Genomic DNA, 19,131 nt, shown 5'->3' with positions numbered 1-19,131 from the left:
AAACAAACTGAAGGCTGACATGAACGAGACAGTAAATTGAAAAGTAGAATAGAAATGAATAATTCATATCTTAGTGTCCAAGGAAGAATGGCTGAAAGTATGCTAAAAAATTGTGAGATTTTGCCAATAGGTATTGTAACTGATAACAGAAAATCAGAGTTGGAAGGGACCTTGTAGATCATCTAGTCCAACCCCCCACCCAAGCAGGAGACCCTACACCATTTCTGACAAATGGCAGTCCAATCTCTTCTTGAAAGTCTCAACTGATGGCACTCCCACAGCTTCTGAGGGCAATTTCTGTTCCATTGGTTGATTGTTCTCACTGTCAGAAAGTTTCTCCTTGTTTCCAGGTTAAATCTCCCCTTGTTCAGTTTCCATCCATTATTCCTTGTCTGGTCTACAGGTGCTTTAGAAAATAGCTTGACCCCTTAGAAAATAGCTCGACTGGAAGTTTTGAAATATTAAGCTGGGTTGTTTATGGTGTGGCTATGTGATTTGTTTAACATACGTATGAAGTTTTTATGTATCTGACAAAAAAGAAAAGCAAGAGTGAATGCAAAAGCTACAGAGAAATTAGACTGTTAACTGTACCTGGGAAGGTGTTTAGAAGACTTAAACAATAAGCACATTTTGGGAAGTGTAATAGGGTTTTGTGCCAAGCAGGGATATAGGCCAGCTTTTGACTCTTCAGCAAAAAAGTAAGAAAGAAAATGTGTTGATTTATATAAAATGTATATGTTTTAATTATAAAATATTTTGCACAAATACAGAGTTGATGGGTAGTTGCTGAATGTAGTAACAGTAGGATATGGAAGAAGTAACACATGTGAATATAAATGTAATGCTTAGCAAGCTTTTCGATTACACCAAGAGTGATGTCCTGTTCGTTATCTGTGGATAAAAAGGTTTATAGTGACATTAGAAGTGTATTGGTTGGGGACTTGAATGCACATGTATACATATAATCTGTGGTCTATGTGGGATGGGTTGTATGATGACTCAAAGGATACAGAAAGTTATTGTAAATAATGATGGTGCATAGCATTAATCTCCCCCTCCTCTTTCTCCCCCTCCTCCTCCTCCTCCTCCTCATCCCCTCCCCCCCTCCTGCTTTTATGCATTTAACTTCCCTGGCTTACTGTATTCCTTCCCCTTTTCTGTGCTTTGCATAATGCTGCTGTCTTGAAATGTGTAACAGAATGTGTATTCTAAGATCCCAGTTTCAGCAGCTATGGCAAACTATAAATTTCCTCTTAGTAAATCATATTGAAAGCATGGTCTTCATTTTGTGGTTCCAGCTAAATTGAATCAAAGAATCCATTGGCTAAATGGGGAAATATTTGAAAAAGGATGAAACAAAATATAGGTACTAAATTATCCCTTCTCTGGTAATGTTGTTATGTACATCATCATAATAAATTAATTGCTTTGTAAGGTAAAGGTAAAGGTTCCCCTCGCACATACACGCTAGTCATTTCCGGCTCTAGGGGCGATGGTCATCTCTATTACAAAACCGAAGAGCCAGTGCTGTCCGAAAATGTCTCCATGGTCATGTGGCTGGCATGACTAAATGCCGAAGATACACGGAACACTGTTACCTTCCCACCAAAGTGATCCCAATTTTTCTACTTGCGTTTTTACATGTTTTTGAATTACTAGGTTGGCAGAAGCTGGGACAAGTAATGGGAGCTCACTCTGTTATGTGGTGCTAGGGATTCGAACCGCTGAACTGTTCACCTTTCTGATCGATAAGCTTTGCATCTTAGCCACTGAGCCACCATGTCCCACAACTGCTTTGTACTTAACGCCAATTTTAATTAGCATCTGCTAGATTTGAGAATATACATGCAAACCTGTATCTTAAAGGTGTTGATGTCTATTCAGAGTTTTACAGCGTTAATTCAGCGCCAGAAAAATAAACACAGATGGCTGGTGCTTCATTTAATGTCTTTATAAACATAGTAAGTAAATTTTACAAACCAGTTCTAGATTTCTCCAACATGAAGCAAACTCAAACAGAAACATGTTGCAACATGTCAGCAGCACCAGCAAAAAGACAGAGAGAACTTCCAGTTTCACTTTCCAGGTCAGCTCCCATTGGCTGGTCTGTTACCATGTCTATTCACTGACTCTGTTAACTAAGTCTCTGCCTATAAATGAATACTCTGACAATGTCTCTGGACAACTTTCTAGGATTCAGATCTCCATTAAAGAAAGAAAAGCTGGGGCTCTCTTACTGCATTTTGTTGGAAACTATAAACACTCCCAACTAAAAATAGGCTCCATCCACACATAAAAGCAGTATCAAAAGCTGCTGAGTATGCAGAACTGCTCTTTCTCTGTAACAAATAAGAAGTCATGTTTCATGAAATCTATATTATTGAATTAGCCACTGAATATCACTGCTGAGATAAACTGAGACCGTGGCTTTGCCCAGGTTCTAACAATATAGATTTATGGTGTGCTGTAATCTCCTGTCATTAAATAAGGAGTTAGTGTCCATGAAAAGATTTAATTTCAGTAAAAAGTTAGATACTTTGGATGTTACATTGCTGATAAAATAGGAGTACTTAAGGTTGGGTGAAAATGTAGGGAATGCATTGTGCTCCTGATACCTATTTAGCTCTCTTCACATTAAGCCACTAAGTACCTTTAGAAGACTAATGACAGAGAGAAGCTGTGTCACAAATTTAACCTGAATTTGACCTTCATCCAACCAGTACACAGGAATAGCTTTCTCTCTTCCTCCCCCCCATACACACGCACACTCCTTATACATATAACTACACACAATGACTGGAAGCACTTCCTCCTAAACTTAATTGTGTAGTGACATTGTATGATAATTGAATTGGTACTATAAATGCAGTATTCCTGGGTGAAAGGTAATTTTCTAATTATTCAATGTATTCCAAGAGTCAATCCTGGCAGTAGATTTGGGGTACATAGACAATCTCTATCATACCGGATAGCACAACTAGCTGAGCTTGGTTAATCTAAGTAGGGTCAGAATGGTTAACTATTTGAATGGAAGATCATCACTAAACTATAGAGCTATAGATTAAATTGGAAAGCATTGACAAAGAAGGCAAGAATAAATAATTTATGCATTGCTACCAAGAAATTCACAAGGAAGCATCCACTCAAGCTTATAATAATTGAACTTCAGTTGATGGATGCTTCATTCTCACTAATTTTCCTAGAGGAAACAGGATGAATGTCTAAAAAAAGATGTGTAAACTCATTGGTCAATCTCATTCAATGGGAATCAAACTCACCACCCAATTTTTCATTATTTAGATAATATGCTTGTTTATCGTTCTGATGAGTACTGATCAAATTTCCCAAATATGCCATCTGTCTGAGCTTACTTTGGACTTTGAGGTTAATTCTGAACACCTGACCTGTTCCAACATGCTAAGCCTATTACCAGATTAAGGGCAGAATACAATCAGTACCAAAATGAGCTCCTATCTAATTACAAAGACACTTTTGAGCAGAACAGTGGAGGTGGCGGAATATCTTGTCTCACCAGTTAAGACAAATGTATATCTAAGGCACCTGGATAGTTTGGAAGAAAAACCACATCAAAAAAGGTAAGTTTAATTTTCTTTCACAGAATGGGTTACTTTGCCATGGAAAAGCTCATTCGAACTTATAGGAGTTTACTCTGTACACATTTATTGGATAGAAGCCTAATTTATTTCAAAAGAAATTTGCAGATAAATAAGTGTTATTGGGGAATATATTCTTTTCTGCAAATTCATAAACTGCGATATGTATACCGAAACATTTTTATACTCAGATTTGGGGATGGAAAAGCTAAATCCTTTTACAGAAACATGAAAGGAACATGATAGTAATAGATTACAGGTATATACTCCTATGTGCCTGCCACCTGCATTATCAAAATAAGCATGCATCAAAGATACCAACACTTCCATCCCAACATAACACAAAAATCAAATCACGACTTGTACTATCAAGGAAAAAGGTTCACAGTGTAGCACAGAACACCTGAATTTAAATTTTCAGTCAGTTCTAGTCTACCTTACGAAGTCCATTTAGTCTAGACTCAACATTATGGAAGTAATGTGATACTGGCCTTCTGCATTAAGGAACGTATTCCACAAATAGTGCAATAGATTTGCATAAACATTAGCATCTGAGCAAAGCTTGGTGCTACACTTAGGATTTCCTAGGATTTTTTAAGGATGGTAAAATATTTATTCCTTTCTTTGTGGTGATCAGTATGTTGATGATAATCCCATATAATAAGTATGAATTTTGAAAAGTAAATGTTCCATTGGGATAATTTGTCAATTATTATTCAGTCTTGCTGTCAGTTACCCTTGTTATAAATGTTGTTGGCATTGGCACAAGGAACACTGGCTGATTGGGCAGGTTCAAGCAGATTGCAATCAGTATTGGTGTCCAAATAGTAAAATCCACTAAAGGAAAAACAGCACGTAATGCAGCACATAACAGCAAAGATTCTTAGCAGGAGGAATGAAAACAGTGTAAATGGTTACCTCTTATCTATCTTCCAGACTGAAGTTCAATTCAATACCCACCATTCACTTTTTGGATGTTCATTCTGCCTTTCTTTTTCTAGTTGTTTAATTCAAGAAGTGTTATTCATGTTGACATCAGAAATCCCTTGCTCACAACTCACAAGACCCCTGCCACTCCCTGGATTCAAAACTTGGGATATTTGGTCTGCTGCCAGGACATAATTCTGGGACATATGAAGACATTGTAGTTAAATTTAGCCAGGAGTTATTTTTGCTGCCAAGGAAGCTCAATGTGCTTATCACAGGGGATAACCAGGGATTGTTTTGTATCGAGACATTCGTTGACATGGAGCTCGACCTTTGCTGCAAAAGATTCTGGGAAATATTTTGATACCCCAATATAATATGCTAGTTATAAAGATAAGGGAAAGAGAATTGTGCATATGGCTCTGAAATCTTGGGAAGATGGAATGACATAAAAACATTAATCAGCAGCAAACTTAGTTATGCTTAGGGGAAAACCACTTAAATTAGTGGAACAAATTAATCATGGCTAATATTTCTACTGATTTTTGGAACCTTCTTTAAACACAGATCTGGGTATTGTATGGTTTCAGGCCACAGCTGGCCCTTTGTCTGTTCCTGTCCAGTCCATATCAAGTCAATCGGAAATTAGAAATCAAATGTAAATAAGCACGTCACAGGGAGTGGAGGAATTTGAGTCAGTTCCCCCAGTCAACTAGGGACTGTGGGAGGGTGAGGAGAGAAAGCACTCTTCTGTGACTGCACAATGCTCCCTCCTCGCATGGAACAGCCTGATGAGTTGATGGAGTTTAAGGATATCAAATCAGGTTACATTGGTTTGGCCACCCACAACAGTCCCAGTTTCTCATGTGGCTCCTTGGGAAAATTAATTGCCCAACCATGTTGAAACAGGGATTGACATTCTAATAACTAATTCCTGTAGGAGAAAGCAGGCAGAACTGGAAGATGGTATAAAAATGCATCATTGGTGTAGGGTCCTTGCATTATCACAAGAAATCCATGCCCTTTGAATTCTACTGACTTATCTAGTACCAATTTAGTGCTGACCATTAGTTGGCCAGATTCTTGGGTGGAGGCTTTAATAAATCATTTATGTTGCAATGATTCTCAGAGCCTGACAATTCCCACTATGGGGACCCTATTCCTAGAATACTGTTTGAAAGCCAGTGCTCTAAGATAAGTGCCTAACACAAAAGCTCTAACACACATTCTAGCAACTAAACTCTTGAAAACCTTACAAGAGGCTGTGACTTACAGGATGGCTTAATAACCATCTCCATACAGAATGCAAGATGTTCTAAAGTATTGTCTTTGATTGGGAGGGCAATAACATTTCAGTGATACTTCAGACAACCATCGTCTTTGTAAACACCACATTTCAAACTTCAGTGTGAACTACCATTTCTGCAAAGCTCTCATCGTATAATTATATGCTGTACTAAGTTCAACCAAAATTTAGACACCAAAACAGAATTCACCTCTGGCTGTGCATTCACAAAGCATCTCAGAGAAACAAAGGGGATAGAAAATGTCTATGGAGATTATTAATCAACCAGGTTATCTGAAAGGTGCTTTTTCAAAAAGCAACAGGACTTATTTTTGCATTGAGGAAGATGTTTCATTTCTCATCCAAGAACTGAAGAAGCTTTTTGGATGACAGGTGAAATGTTTTCCACAAGGAAAAAATAAATCCAGTTGTCTTTTGAAAAAGCACAATTTAGAAAAGAGGTGGAAAGAGTTAAAACAGCCGATTTGTACTTGAAACAATTTGGATCTAAAATTGAGACACACCGAATCCCAGTGTCTCACTTCATTTTGTTTGGTGACCTTGAGGAAAGTCTGTGTTACCTTCATTGTCATCCTCAGTCTTCAAAATACCGATAAGGCTTACCTTAGAGGCTTAATTCATTAGCAAAATAAATAACTTTGGATCTTATGGATGGAAAAAGTCTAGTGAAGGGCAACTTCTCACCTCCTACTCCCCAAATAGCAACAAGATTATAAAAATGTTATTCCTGATTTGTTTTGCAAAAACAGGTCAATGTTCCTTGAGGCAAAAATATACCTGTGTATAGATCTGTGTATTCCCATTCCTCTGCTTAAGAAGGTAACAAATAATATGTGTTCACCTCTACTCATATAAAGCCATAAAGCATCCTTCCCAAACTTGGAACTTCCCAAAATTGTGGGATTTTGACCACTGTTTTTATTTCTAGCTACCACAGTCAGTTATTTTTGACTGACAATTGGTCTCTAACATATACTGAATGTACTAGATTGGAGACAATTGAAACAAAACAACTGCCTTACTAATATATGCAGATTAAAAAAAGATTAAAGCATTTCCCTAGAGTTAAGGAGTAAAAACTCTTTTAAAAGTCAAGCTCAATTATCTGGCTTAAGGGTCACATACTTTTTTAAAAAACAGTGTTGAATTTATTTGCCATTGTTTTTTCCCAGAAAGTTTTTCTTTTTCAGTACAGTGGTGGGATTTCTTGGTAGGTATGAACCAGTTTGCAGATTTACTAAACTGGAAAATGGCTTTTTAAATAAACTTTATTAAAATCTACATATAAAGAAACATTTAAAATACAAAAACATAAGCAAAAACATAAATGTGCAAATGCAAAACTAAAGAACTTAAAAATATAGTCTACTTCTATCTTTTGCATTTCTCATGGATCATTAATCATTTCTTATTCTTTTATACCATTATAATTTCTTTTTAAATTTTCCATTTTCTCCCTTTATTTAATGTATAAAAACTTTATTATCAAATTATTTTTCTCTGCTTTTTTAAATAAAATCCATAAATGGGTTTCAGTCTTTTACAAAAGCCTCTGTGTAATTTTCTCATTAGATAGCTCAATTTTGCCATCTCTTGTTAATTTAAAGTATCCAATATTCAACATTTGGAACTTTTTTTATTTATCCCTTTCACAAACTGCTTTGCAATATGTCCCTGTAGTATTTCAAACTAGGATAATTCAAATTATTTAAGCAGCCAGTATCAAAGGAAAGGAATTCTTTATCTGGAACATCATATTCTCATGGAAAGATAACTGCAAAAGACTTAGTTTAAGCTGAAGGTTTTTTTTTTTTTTTTTAAATAAGAGCTGATAAAATAGCTTGACCTATTTTGATCTAAGCTTTTGGCCTGAGGCCGCACCAATTCTAGCTTGCAACTCAAGGCTTTTTCCACCTGTTCTGTATTGTGAAAACAAGATTCTGTTTTCAGTTCATGTGATTCCTCACACAAAGATATTGTGATCATGATTGTGGGATAAATTGTACCTATGACTAGAACAGTGGCCCCCAACCTTTTGTGAACCAGGGACCGGTTTCACGATTATTTATTCTTCCACAGACTGGTACCTGAGTAACGCGAGACTCCACCGCCATCGGGACGGCTCTTGGTTTGAAGCCCCCCCCTTCAACGAAACTAAGGCGCGAGCACCCAAACGCCGCTTTCCAACCGAAAACCCGGAAGCATCGCCTGGTGGCAAGTGCCGCCAACCGCCGCCTTCTACTACTAGTCCCTAAAGCAGCATGGAGCTGCTTTAGCTGGGCTTCTCTCTCCTTCTCAGTCTCTCTCACCTTCCTCAGTGACCCGTCACCCTTCTTCTTTCCAGCCTCGAGCAAAAAAAAAAAAAAGACTTGGCACAGCCAGTTAGAAAGCACGCCCGAATTCCTCGCAGCTTCCCGCCTCCACCTGCGAGGAAGTGGGCGGCAGGGGGGCGAGGGGTGCAAGCGTGGGCCGGGAAGCGTGACTGGTCAGGGAATGACCTTCCCCAGGAAAGTCGGAGGTGCAGCAGCCGCTGCCACCGCAGCTGCTGCTGCTTCCTTGCGCTCTGGCGACGGACGCCGTGGCGCTCCTTCAGCCCCTGTGCTCAATCTGTTCCTCCGGGTCGTGGTGCAGCAGCAGCAGCAACAGCAACAGCTTTATCTGCGCGCGTGTGCGTGGTTGATGGGGAGAAGGAGAAGGAGAGGAAAAGGGAGACTAGCGCTGGGCATACCGTGAACGCTCTTTTCTCCTCTCTCTCCTCGCGGCGCCCAAGCTTTGCGGCCCGGTAAAAAATGATCCACGGACCGGTACCAGTCCGGGACCGGTGGTTGGGGACCCCTGGCTTAGAACATTCACTCTTGCCCATGTAAAGGTAAAGATTTCCCTCACGCATACATGCCAGTCGTTTCCAGCTCTAGGGAGCGGTGCTCATCTCCGTTACAAAGCTGAAGAGCCAGCGCTATCTGAAGACATTTCCATGGTCATGTGGCCGGCATGACTAAACACCGAAGGCGCACGGAACGCTGTTACCTTCCCACCAAAATAGTCCCTATTTTTCTACTTGCATTTTTAAATGCTTTTGAACTGCCAGGTTGGCAGAAGCTGGGACAAGTAACGGAAGCTCACTCCACTACGTGGTGCTAGGGATTCGAACTGCCGAACTGCCCACCTTTCTGATCAACAAGCTCAGCGTCTTAGCCACTGAGCCACTGCATCCCACGCTTGCCCACGAGACATCTTTAATAGAGCACTTGTGTTTAATATCACAACCAGTTTAAACACCATGCTCGCTCAGCTCAAAATTCATAGAAAGCCTTTCTAATGGTCCATAAATTGACCTCTCTTTATATGAGCAGCTCTTGAGTTATACAGTATACTTCTTTGCTTTGTTCAGAAAATTTCCTGGGTGTTTTTTTTTTTTTTTGGTGTTCCAGTAAAAGTCAGCCCTTCCCCTTCTCCTTCATGAATTGGAATAAGCAAAAAGTTACCAAGTTTATGATAACACCATCTTTTTTTTTTCTTTAGTGTTTGCTTATTTATTTCCTCACCTACTTATCATCATCCTCTGGATTTATTTCAGTTTTGTTTCAATTTAACTAATAAAATACTAAAGCATAAAAATCAATCAAAATACTAGTAATGCCAAAACAACATGCAAGCAGGAAAATAAGCATTAGTGAAAGTCATTTAAAAAATTAAAACTAATCGGGATGAGAATGATCTTTGATGGGTCCAGAAGGTTCAGATTACCTCACGGAGTACCATTTTTTCCAGATAGATTTCTGCTAAAGCACAACTGCCAGGAACATCCTGAGGAGTATTTCAGAGAAGCTCTTAGAGTCCTGGTAGGTAAATGTAGAAGGAAAGAATCTTTTTTAAAACATAATTAGCCTCAAGTCATTTAGGACTTCAGATTAAGACCAGCATTTTGAACTAGACTGAAAATAAAAACAGTCTTATGATATGATTGAAACATCCAGACTCATACAAAATTCTGCTGCCGAATTTTGGGCAGATGGAATTATCCAAGTTATTTTCAAGGGCAACTCCATGTATAATATATTACAATAAGAAATTCAAAGAAGATACTCAAAAACAGAAAACAAGACAATGGTTGTGGTATATGTACACTAAAACCTTACCTACCTTACCAATTTAACTGCTGTAACCTTCCTCAAGGAAAAGGTGTTTGCTTACTTTAAGCTCATCTTTCATTTGGGAGTTCATGATGTCCCCATTCTCTATTTTTTCTCACAATAACAATAGTATGGTTGAAAAAGTCACTGGCTCAAGGTTACTCAATGATGAGTAACTGAAAGAGAATATAATCTAGATTTATCTTGTCCTGGATTTCTCTTGAGTATTTCTGAGATCAATTCTTTAAAAGAATCTCCTTAGTTTTCCTAAGAGATCCTGAACTTTCCTGGATGATTCAGACAATTCCCTAAGCCAAAGAAGTTTATATTAAATTATTCTAAATCTTAGATTATGACTACAAGTAACCCATATTATGATTCGTTGGGTTTTGGCTCATTGTAGTGTCTAAACATATCACACTAATGAAAAAAACTGCCCCAAATCCTAACTCTTTCATTGACCCTACCACATTATTATCACATAACTCTGCTACTCTCAGACTCAGAGGCTGCAAAATTACATTTTTAGAGTACGATGATTGGTCATAAAACCAATTGGTCCATGTTAATCAGAGTAGCATGTGGCAGTTAACGGGATTTTGGATAAGCCTCTTAACTATAGAACTGGTTTAACATAGATTTCTTTTAATAAGATTGAAAATCCTAACTGTCAAGATTGCATTATGGCCTTGAAACAAATACATATTGCTCCTAGGCTAAGGCTCAAATTATATCAGATAGTAATTAGATGCCAGGTACCAGGTTTATTAAAAGTGAAATGAACCACTATTGACTTCTTTTCACCTTTGCCACTCCTGGGAAGAATACAGTAAGCTTTCTTGCCTCATTTATCTTCCAGTTGCTCCTCCTCTTCTTTCAGTGCTGCCAAACAAGGCTCTAATGTTTTCAGTCAGAACTCAGTGTGCAGCAGTTCGTTTTTCCCCCTCCTTAATACGATTTATTTAGAGGTTAAAAAGATCGAGGAAGCAGCAGGAAAATGCCTTAAGCTTAAAACTGGGAGCAGTCATAGTCTGGACTTTCTCAAATAATTTCATGAAAATAGCTAGATATTCAGGAATGAAAGCTTTGTCTAATCCAAGACAAAGAACTATTATCCTGTCCTCTTAAGGTGTTTTTGATCATATGAAAAAGTGAAGTGGCAGAAAATGAAGGATATATACAAGCAGAACACTACAACCATCTCTTCTGGAATTAACCCTAGACTTGATTTTTGTTTCTGGGGGTCAGTAACTCATGATTCCTTGTGGAAGGATTGGATCTTGGGGCTGATATCCCTTGGCTCTGAAGGATCATCCAGAGAATCAGCAAGCGATAAAACTAGACGCCAAGAAGCTCAGCATCAAAACACAGAAGTGGACATGTTGATCACTTCATTGCTTTTGCTTTAAATATGTATTATTCTTTCCTCCAGAATTATTCCTCCCATAGGAGACACATGGGAATCCAAGGGGTTGGGGGGGGGGCTAAAGTAAGAGGTCAACCAGGTTTACATCTGTTTAACTGTGATCGATTTAATAAGCATAACTGACTGTGTTTGTAGTTGATTGACAGATGGCTTGTTTCTGCCAAGAAGACTAATATGGATTGATATTTGTATTACAGAGCATAATGTCTCAGGATATGAGTGAGAAGGAGCTAAAGCAGATGGAATTAGATCAACTGAAGAAGGAAGTGAAGCTTGAAAGACAAATGGTAACGGGCTTCAGGTGTATCTCTACTAAAAAAAATCAGTGCTTCTGCATCAACAGCACTTCAGAAGTGTTAGTCGACATAACTTTATGTTATGCCGACTAAAAGTTATAGGAACCAATGGGTTGATTTTCTCTTGTTCAGCCAGTTGGTGTCAGCATAGTTATACTTTCTGAAATGTAGAATATTAAATTGTCAGAGGGAAAGGAAAAGAATAAAATCATCAAATAAATAAAAATATAAAGGAGACAACTGACTGGAAAGTTAACTTGCAAAAGACATGCTGAAATAATTAGTGCTGCAGGAATATCATGCAGTGTTGTAGTTTCCATATGTTTCAACTGTGTCTTCACAGGGCATTGTATGAAATATTATTTATTATTATTTCTTTATTATTATTTATTTATTTATTATTCCAATGGTTTTTCATCCAAATAACTATGCTAAATGTTCATGTTTAAAACACAAAATTACATTAAGACAACATAAATATGTTTGCCAACAATGGAGTCCCCAACAGTTTTAGTCACAGGGCACATCTAAAAATTTCCATGCTGACAACTACCCTGGATTGGTTAGGACAGACAAATTTCAGAGAGAGGAACCACCTTATCTGAATCAGGCTGGGATGGAGGCTTGATAGATACTTTTAAAGCTGTTGGTATTAAGGAAGGAACAAGAGAGGGTAAGCAGGAATATATGTAAGAAGAATCCTTCTTCCTCTTCTGATAAAGTTGTCAAGTGGCAATCGGCATGATATCTCCATTTCCATCTCCATGGTAGGATGCAAATGAACCTCCTCATTGTCTAAAGACTTTCACGAAGCCATCCTGTGACACAATGAGGAAATGACACAATGTGACACAATGAGGAAAAATATCATTAGCACAGAGCAGAAAAAAAAATGAAATTCACATTGTTCCACAATCTTCAAAAATCTTCCTACCAAATACTTTGAACTGAGACTTGATACATTATGGCACCAACTAGTCAAATTGGAAGGTTAAATTATTGTGCAAATATAATTTTCAAATTTTATATTAGTCAACCTGTACAAGAAATGTTTTCTGTGAACATATTTTAGGACATATACAACATATGTTAAAAACTATTTAGGAGAATCAACAGAAAAACATGCTATAAACATCATAGCAGAATGTACAGTTATTAAAAATTTGCCATCAAGAAATACAACTGTATTGAATGATCAATGATCAATGATCTAATCCAAATTCAAAGCAGCCACATATGAAACTTGAGGATAAAAACACCTGGCTTCTTAAGAAGTTAGGAGTCATATAATAGTCATAGAAAAGTTTTTGTCTCAAGGAAGATTGTTCCCATTGTGCCAAATATCTCCATTATTAAACTCTTACTTTGAATCTTATGTTTAGAACTTGAGAAAACAGAGTGAAGTGTAGCAGTAGCAAAAAGAAGCAAATTAATTACTCAGAAATTAGTCATTTTGAGTTTACAAACAGCTGAAACAGTTAAGGTGGTACATTTGAGCCCTTATTTAGAATCACAATGCTGTAGAAAGAATGAAAGAGAGACTTGCAAAACTATTCTTCGTTATTCTCCTGTGGGAAGGTTCCCTATTAATTCTCTAGGTGGGATCGTCATATTATTTAGAGGTTGTAAATCAGAAACCAAAAGTTCAGGAAATGAAACGCTGCATTTTTTCCCCCCACCTAGATCTCCAAGACAGCAAAAGAACTCAGAACCTTTATAGAATCTATGGCTGCAGAAGACGCCATCTTAAAAGGGGTTCCAGAGGACAAGAACCCATTCAAGGAGAAGGGAGGCTGTACAATAAGCTGACCCTGGCCTCACCCAAAAGAAGATCTTTGTCGCTCTCTTTATATGCTACTTAGTACTGTATGAATTAATGTTTACCCTATACAATGAGTCTAAATCAAGACTGGGGAACTTTTTGGCCCCAAAGGGTGCTGGGGGAGCTGGTAGTCAGCTATATTAGAAGGGCCACAGGATCCCCATCCATAGAGATTTTCTGCAGGAGGGAATTTAATCATGCCTCAGGAAAAAAGGAACCAGAACATATCCATGACCAAGATATATATTCCATGATTTAATTGTTTTTTTTTCTTTAAATTGATGCTTTGTTTTTTGCGGGAAAAATGATGCAGGCTTGAAACAAAATGAAACAGAATAGAAAAAAAAAATATTATTAAAGATTTCTTCTCCTTCCATTCTGCCAAGTGGCTACCTGGAAGGCTTTAGAAATATGATTTATTTAGTTATTCAGTTTTATTACACTGGGTTGTTTTGGGTTGTGGTTTTTTTAGAAAATTACATTTGTAATTTAACTTAGTTTTCCCATTTGCAACAACTGATTAAGTACTACTTTATGTCAGATGTTAACAACTAGCATCTCTCAAGCAATGTAACTTTAAGATTGCAGAATTCAGGTCCCTAACATGAGGCTGAGGAATTCTGAGAGTTGATGTGCACACATCTGAAAGCTGCCGAGGTTGAGAAACACTGGCCTAAAGTACAGTTTTTGGATGCAAGAAGGTCTAACTACAAAGCAAGTTGGGCTAAGAAAAACAGCTTCTCCATAACAGAAATACAATATAAGGAATGAAGTTATGGTGAAAAAGTTCAGATTGATGGATAGTGAGATGGCAGCATATAAATTTAATTAAAACAATTAAATTTAAACAATGAAATGATTCTTGGCTTTCTTTTATTACCATAACTACTTATCAAAATATGCTGGGAACTATATCATCTGTTCTTAAGACTCAGCTACTCACATTTGTGTAGCAAAATCTTAATTCCGATGTGTACAACAGAAAGTTAGCTTTGAGAAGAAGCTTTGAAAAGGCTAAACTGCAAATGGAAAGCATCTGCTATTCTCCAAGTTGAGTTTTGCCATGTTCCTACCAAGTTAACATCTCATTTGATTGTTAGTTTTACTTCTCAGATCTTACTGCAGATAGAATATTCATCTTTCCTGAGACAAAAGAATTGCAAAGCATTTTTAAAAGCAATGATAGATAAATTAGATAGATAGATAGATAGATAGATAGATAGATAGATGATAGATAGATAGATAGATAGATAGATAGATAGATAGATAGATAGATAGATAGATAGATAGATAGATGGATGTAGGTAGGGGAGAGAGAGACAGAGAGAGGCAGAGATGGGTGGATGGATAGATGAGAGAGAAAGAGAAAGAGCACAGATATTAGGTTATGAAAAGCAGATATTAAGGTATGTCACTATATATGGCATAATAAATGTTTAGTTCCAAATCTAGTTTTTGCAAGCCATATGATGAAGTATACAGATGACCCTCTAATAGTTTTAAATCAAAAATGCACATTTTTCCATGCAGCACTGAAATAGCTTGTTTTATTATTATTCATTTGGTGGAAACTCATACAGGCTTTGTAGAAGGCATGCATATGAGGCATGAAAAGTGCAAGGGACAAGAAAATCATGTTGCCACTTTCAAAATTTATTTATTTCACTTCAAAGGCAGAATGGCTAAATAAACCTACTTCATTCCATATTTTAAAGTTTGATTTGACCACCTGAGCATTAATCTATAACGTTCAATCCTAAACACAGCCTGTATTAGATGTGAATGCCCCAGAAGCATTTCAAGGGTGTAGAAAAGTCAGTGCCAAGCAACACACATTTCTTCTTATACTCAATTTGTCTCATCTTACTGATTTATTTATAATACTCAGACAAACAGGTCATAAGCACCTCCCTATGATGTATTATGACAGCAGCTCCAAGTTCCAGACTTGCTGTTAGGCAAGATATGACAATTACCTCAGGAAGCAGATACTGGCAAGAGGATGCCAGGCACCAAATGAGAAAAAGTGGTGGTGGTGTGTGATATTGGCTGCCATCTTTCTCTTGTGACAGCCACATATTTTAGATCAGCTCTGAGGCTGCGAAAGATTTAGTCCATGTACCTTGTAAGCCCTTCAATATAGGTCAGGTCAAGAAATAAGACTGCACAGGAAGGCTACTTTATTGTCAGTGGAAAGTGGGGCCGTTCTGAGTTTCTTGTTTGCTCCTTCTACTTTCCCAGGGCTGAGCAACCATTTCACCACTTCTGTTTCCTTCTTGAGGCCAGAGCTAAATTTAATAGTATAATAAAGCCAGCCTACACCAGCTTGGGAGAGCCAATTGATAACGTTTCTGCAACTTGCCATGAGAGCAAAGCTGAGCTTCAGTGTTTTCCCCCCAAATTTGGCAATTTTAAAATATGTGGACTTCAACTCCCAGAATTTCCCAGCAATTTTGGATCCATACATCTTAAAGGTGCCAAGTTTATAAAAACACTGGTCTGCACTTAGTGTACCCATCAGTTGTTCTGCAGCATGGACCAACCACTACACAGATCTCTGAAACCTCTCTTAGCTTTTGCATGTATCCCCCTGCCAAATATATTCTACCCAGAGTGTTTAGGAGTCAGGCAGCATATACATTTAATACATTTTAATTAATTATTATTATATACATTCCTTTTAAAAAATTCATTCAAAACTGCTCTAGTTCTGCATATAAAGTACAAGTACTCAATTTACAATTTTAATTGAACCCCCACTTCAGTTTTGGTCCACTTTAGCTTCATAACTTCGAACAGTCACTAAACAAATGATTGTAAGTTGAGGACTACCTGAACCACATACAAAATGAAGTGTCTGCTGCTCTAATGTTAGGATTGGATAACCAAGTGCTGGGCTCTGCACAGACTTGACAATTTTCAAGATACAGCAACAAGTTTATGGCATCTGCTTTTAACTATGTCTCAGAATTACTAAAAACAAAATTCTCAAAAATCTTCAACCAACCAAGAATAGTAGCCATTTGTTTCTTGAAGGGGAAGGCAGCCCTCTAATTCTGAAAAACAGCAGATTTGATTACAGGCAATTCTCACTTCATGATTGCCTTAGACAACAGTCATTCAGTTATAATATTGGTGAAAAAATAACTTTGCAATCAATGCTCACATTTACAATCTTTGCAGCAGCTCTCTTTTGCTGTCCTATATTTGCCATTACAGCCAGTTAGTACATTATCCTAAAATCACATTTTAAAATAATAAGCACAGTCAGTTTTTCACTTAATGACTGCTTTACTTAACAACCAAGTTATCAGTTTACATAGGTATGTCCTCCAGGCTAAAGTACTCTGGCGAAATTGAATGAACACTTTTATAGAATATCTTGTTAAAAAGATTTTAAAATATCTTGTTATTTTATGCCCAATGTTTGGAGATTCTTTATCCAGAAATAAAACTACTTCTTCAAACAATATTTATTTATTTATTTAGAACCCATCTAAATCCACATTGAAGCTGAGTTACATATAAATAAAAACTAAAACATGGAAAGAGCAAGGAAAAATATAGTTAAAACACAAATTGGTTCACAGTTTGCATTAAAGATCCAACCAAAGACAGGAGTCTTCTACAGAGGTCTAAGTTTCTGAGCCTCTCTAGTTTCATGTTGAACACAAACTACTGTTACCTTTGTTGACAAAATAGAAACAGAGATCACAAGGGGAATTTTGTAGTGATTGTAATTAGATAAACTTGGATTGTCAGAAAATGAATAAATTCTGATGTGTTTTTAAACAAACTTTCAAAATTGAAAAGCAGATTAGGCTATGGACAACAAAGTGGTTGAATCCAGAAAATTGGTATATTTTCGATAAATGCAAACTCAGTCTTTCATATTAGCCACCCACTTGCAGAATGGAAATGCCATGCCAAGTCTTCAGATAATTTTAAATTATATCAGTTATTTCCAACTACTTAAATGTACTATTTAAATAGTACTCCCCTTCATAAAGCAGTGATTTGCGCCCATTCTTAAAACTTCTTAAGGTACAGCTTCCAGAAACAAAATGCTTTTTACATACAGTACTACTTTTACATTAAATTACATATTTATTTATTTTTGATGGTGGTTCAAAAATGCCTAAGTGGAAGGTTGATGCTCAATTACAAGTTCATTATTCTTATTATATAAAGCTTTTGACCAAAATGTAGGACTTTATTTCTGAAAGATACCCTTATACAAAGCAATATTTTGAGAAAAAAATCATAAAGGAAGTGCATGAAATGTACATGCATGCTATTTGTTTCAGGGATTTTTTTTACCTGATAATCTTAGCTAAATGTACAACATCCATGCAAAACTACATACAAGACAACTGAAATTATTTTGAGAGCTCATTACAGGTGGTCTTGGACTTACAACCATTCATTTAGTGACTTTGAAGTTAAAACAGCACTGATAAGATGATCATTTTTCACACAACCATTGCAGCATCTCCATGATCAAAATCCAGACATTTGGCAACTGATGATGGTTGCAGTGTCTGAGGTCATGTGATCATCTTTTGTAATCTGTCAAGTGAAGCCAATGTTTAAGCCAAATTCTCTTAACAACCATGTTCCTAACTGAACAACTGCAGTGATTAAGAATTGTGGCAAGAAAAGTTAAAAGACAGGGCAAATTTCACTTAACAATTATGTTGCTGAGCAACAGAAATTTTGGGTTTAGTTGTGGTAATTAAGATGTGGATAACCTATACAGCTTTCTTTCATTGATATCTCTTATAAAGGTTAAGCAGCATGTGCATTTTCCTGATTGCTTCAGTAAGAAAAGTACCCCTTTCATCCGTTAATACGGAAGTATGGGTATCTGGTTCATTGTGGATATTGCATCTATCAAGCCTTAGAGAATCAATTTTCCCTCTATACCAATTACACATTCTCATATATTTCCCAACAATATCTGTTTTGATGAGTCAAGGGTTTCCTGATAAAGTTAACTAAGCCATGTCATTAAAAAGTACTTATTCGACAATATAGAAAGGAATATGTTGCATAAATAAACTGTGCACTCTTTTCATTAATTTCTTCTTCTATAATCTGTTGGTTTTAAGCTATGACTGCTGATTGATGTCTGTATGTGCCTGGGGCTGTGTTATATTTTGAGAGATACAGCTCTTTCTGTCATCCACAACTAACCTAAAAATAAAACCCATTGTTACCTCTCAGGTAACTGAAATGGTGAAACCAAGTAGAGAACCACCCAAATCTTGTATCTGGAGGACCAAATCCAACCAAACTAGTATTTTTTCAAACTTGGCATCTTGAATTCCAAGCATTCCCCAGCTTGGAACTACAGTCCCAACATCTTAAGTTGCCAAGTTTGAAAAACACTGATGTTAATGCAGTTCAAGTGTCTATAATGGTATGGGACTGCACATACTCATCAAACTGGAACAATACATATACCTGTCTGTGCTTTTTATTAACTGCATTCAAGTACCACAGGTCAACTTTCTGTTTCTTGAAAAAGAGTTGAAGTAACTACCTGAGAAAATCATCCAAAAGTGATGACCAGGAAAGGCAATCCTTTAGAAAAAGAGTAATGTT

At 37.0% G+C, this 19,131-nt stretch overlaps 1 protein-coding gene across 3 annotated transcripts; it reads left to right on the top strand.

Moving 5' to 3' along the window:
- The first annotated feature begins 3,492 nt into the window (after positions 1 to 3,492).
- Positions 3,493 to 14,380, top strand: GNGT2 (G protein subunit gamma transducin 2). 3 transcript variants are annotated; one of them, XM_087944939.1, is made up of 4 exons: positions 3,515 to 3,596; positions 9,619 to 9,689; positions 11,604 to 11,693; positions 13,386 to 14,380. In XM_087944939.1, exons 3-4 carry the CDS (start codon positions 11,610 to 11,612, stop codon positions 13,509 to 13,511), a joined length of 210 nt encoding a protein of 69 aa, XP_087801065.1. In that variant the 5' UTR covers positions 3,515 to 3,596; positions 9,619 to 9,689; positions 11,604 to 11,609; the 3' UTR covers positions 13,512 to 14,380. The 3 variants fall into 3 exon arrangements, with proteins under 3 accessions (XP_087801066.1, XP_026525515.1, XP_087801065.1); XM_087944940.1 differs by lacking the exon at positions 9,619 to 9,689 and having other exon boundaries at positions 3,493 to 3,596; positions 11,553 to 11,693; XM_026669730.2 differs by lacking the exon at positions 9,619 to 9,689 and having other exon boundaries at positions 3,497 to 3,596.
- Positions 14,381 to 19,131: the final 4,751 nt, after the last annotated feature.

The sequence above is a fragment of the Notechis scutatus genome, chromosome Z (genome assembly GCF_049901735.1).
Source record: "Notechis scutatus isolate UNSWTSFEM ecotype Mainland chromosome Z, rNotScu1.2, whole genome shotgun sequence".
Lineage (NCBI taxonomy): Eukaryota > Metazoa > Chordata > Lepidosauria > Squamata > Elapidae > Notechis > Notechis scutatus.
This window is presented reverse-complemented; position numbering and strand designations above follow the sequence as displayed.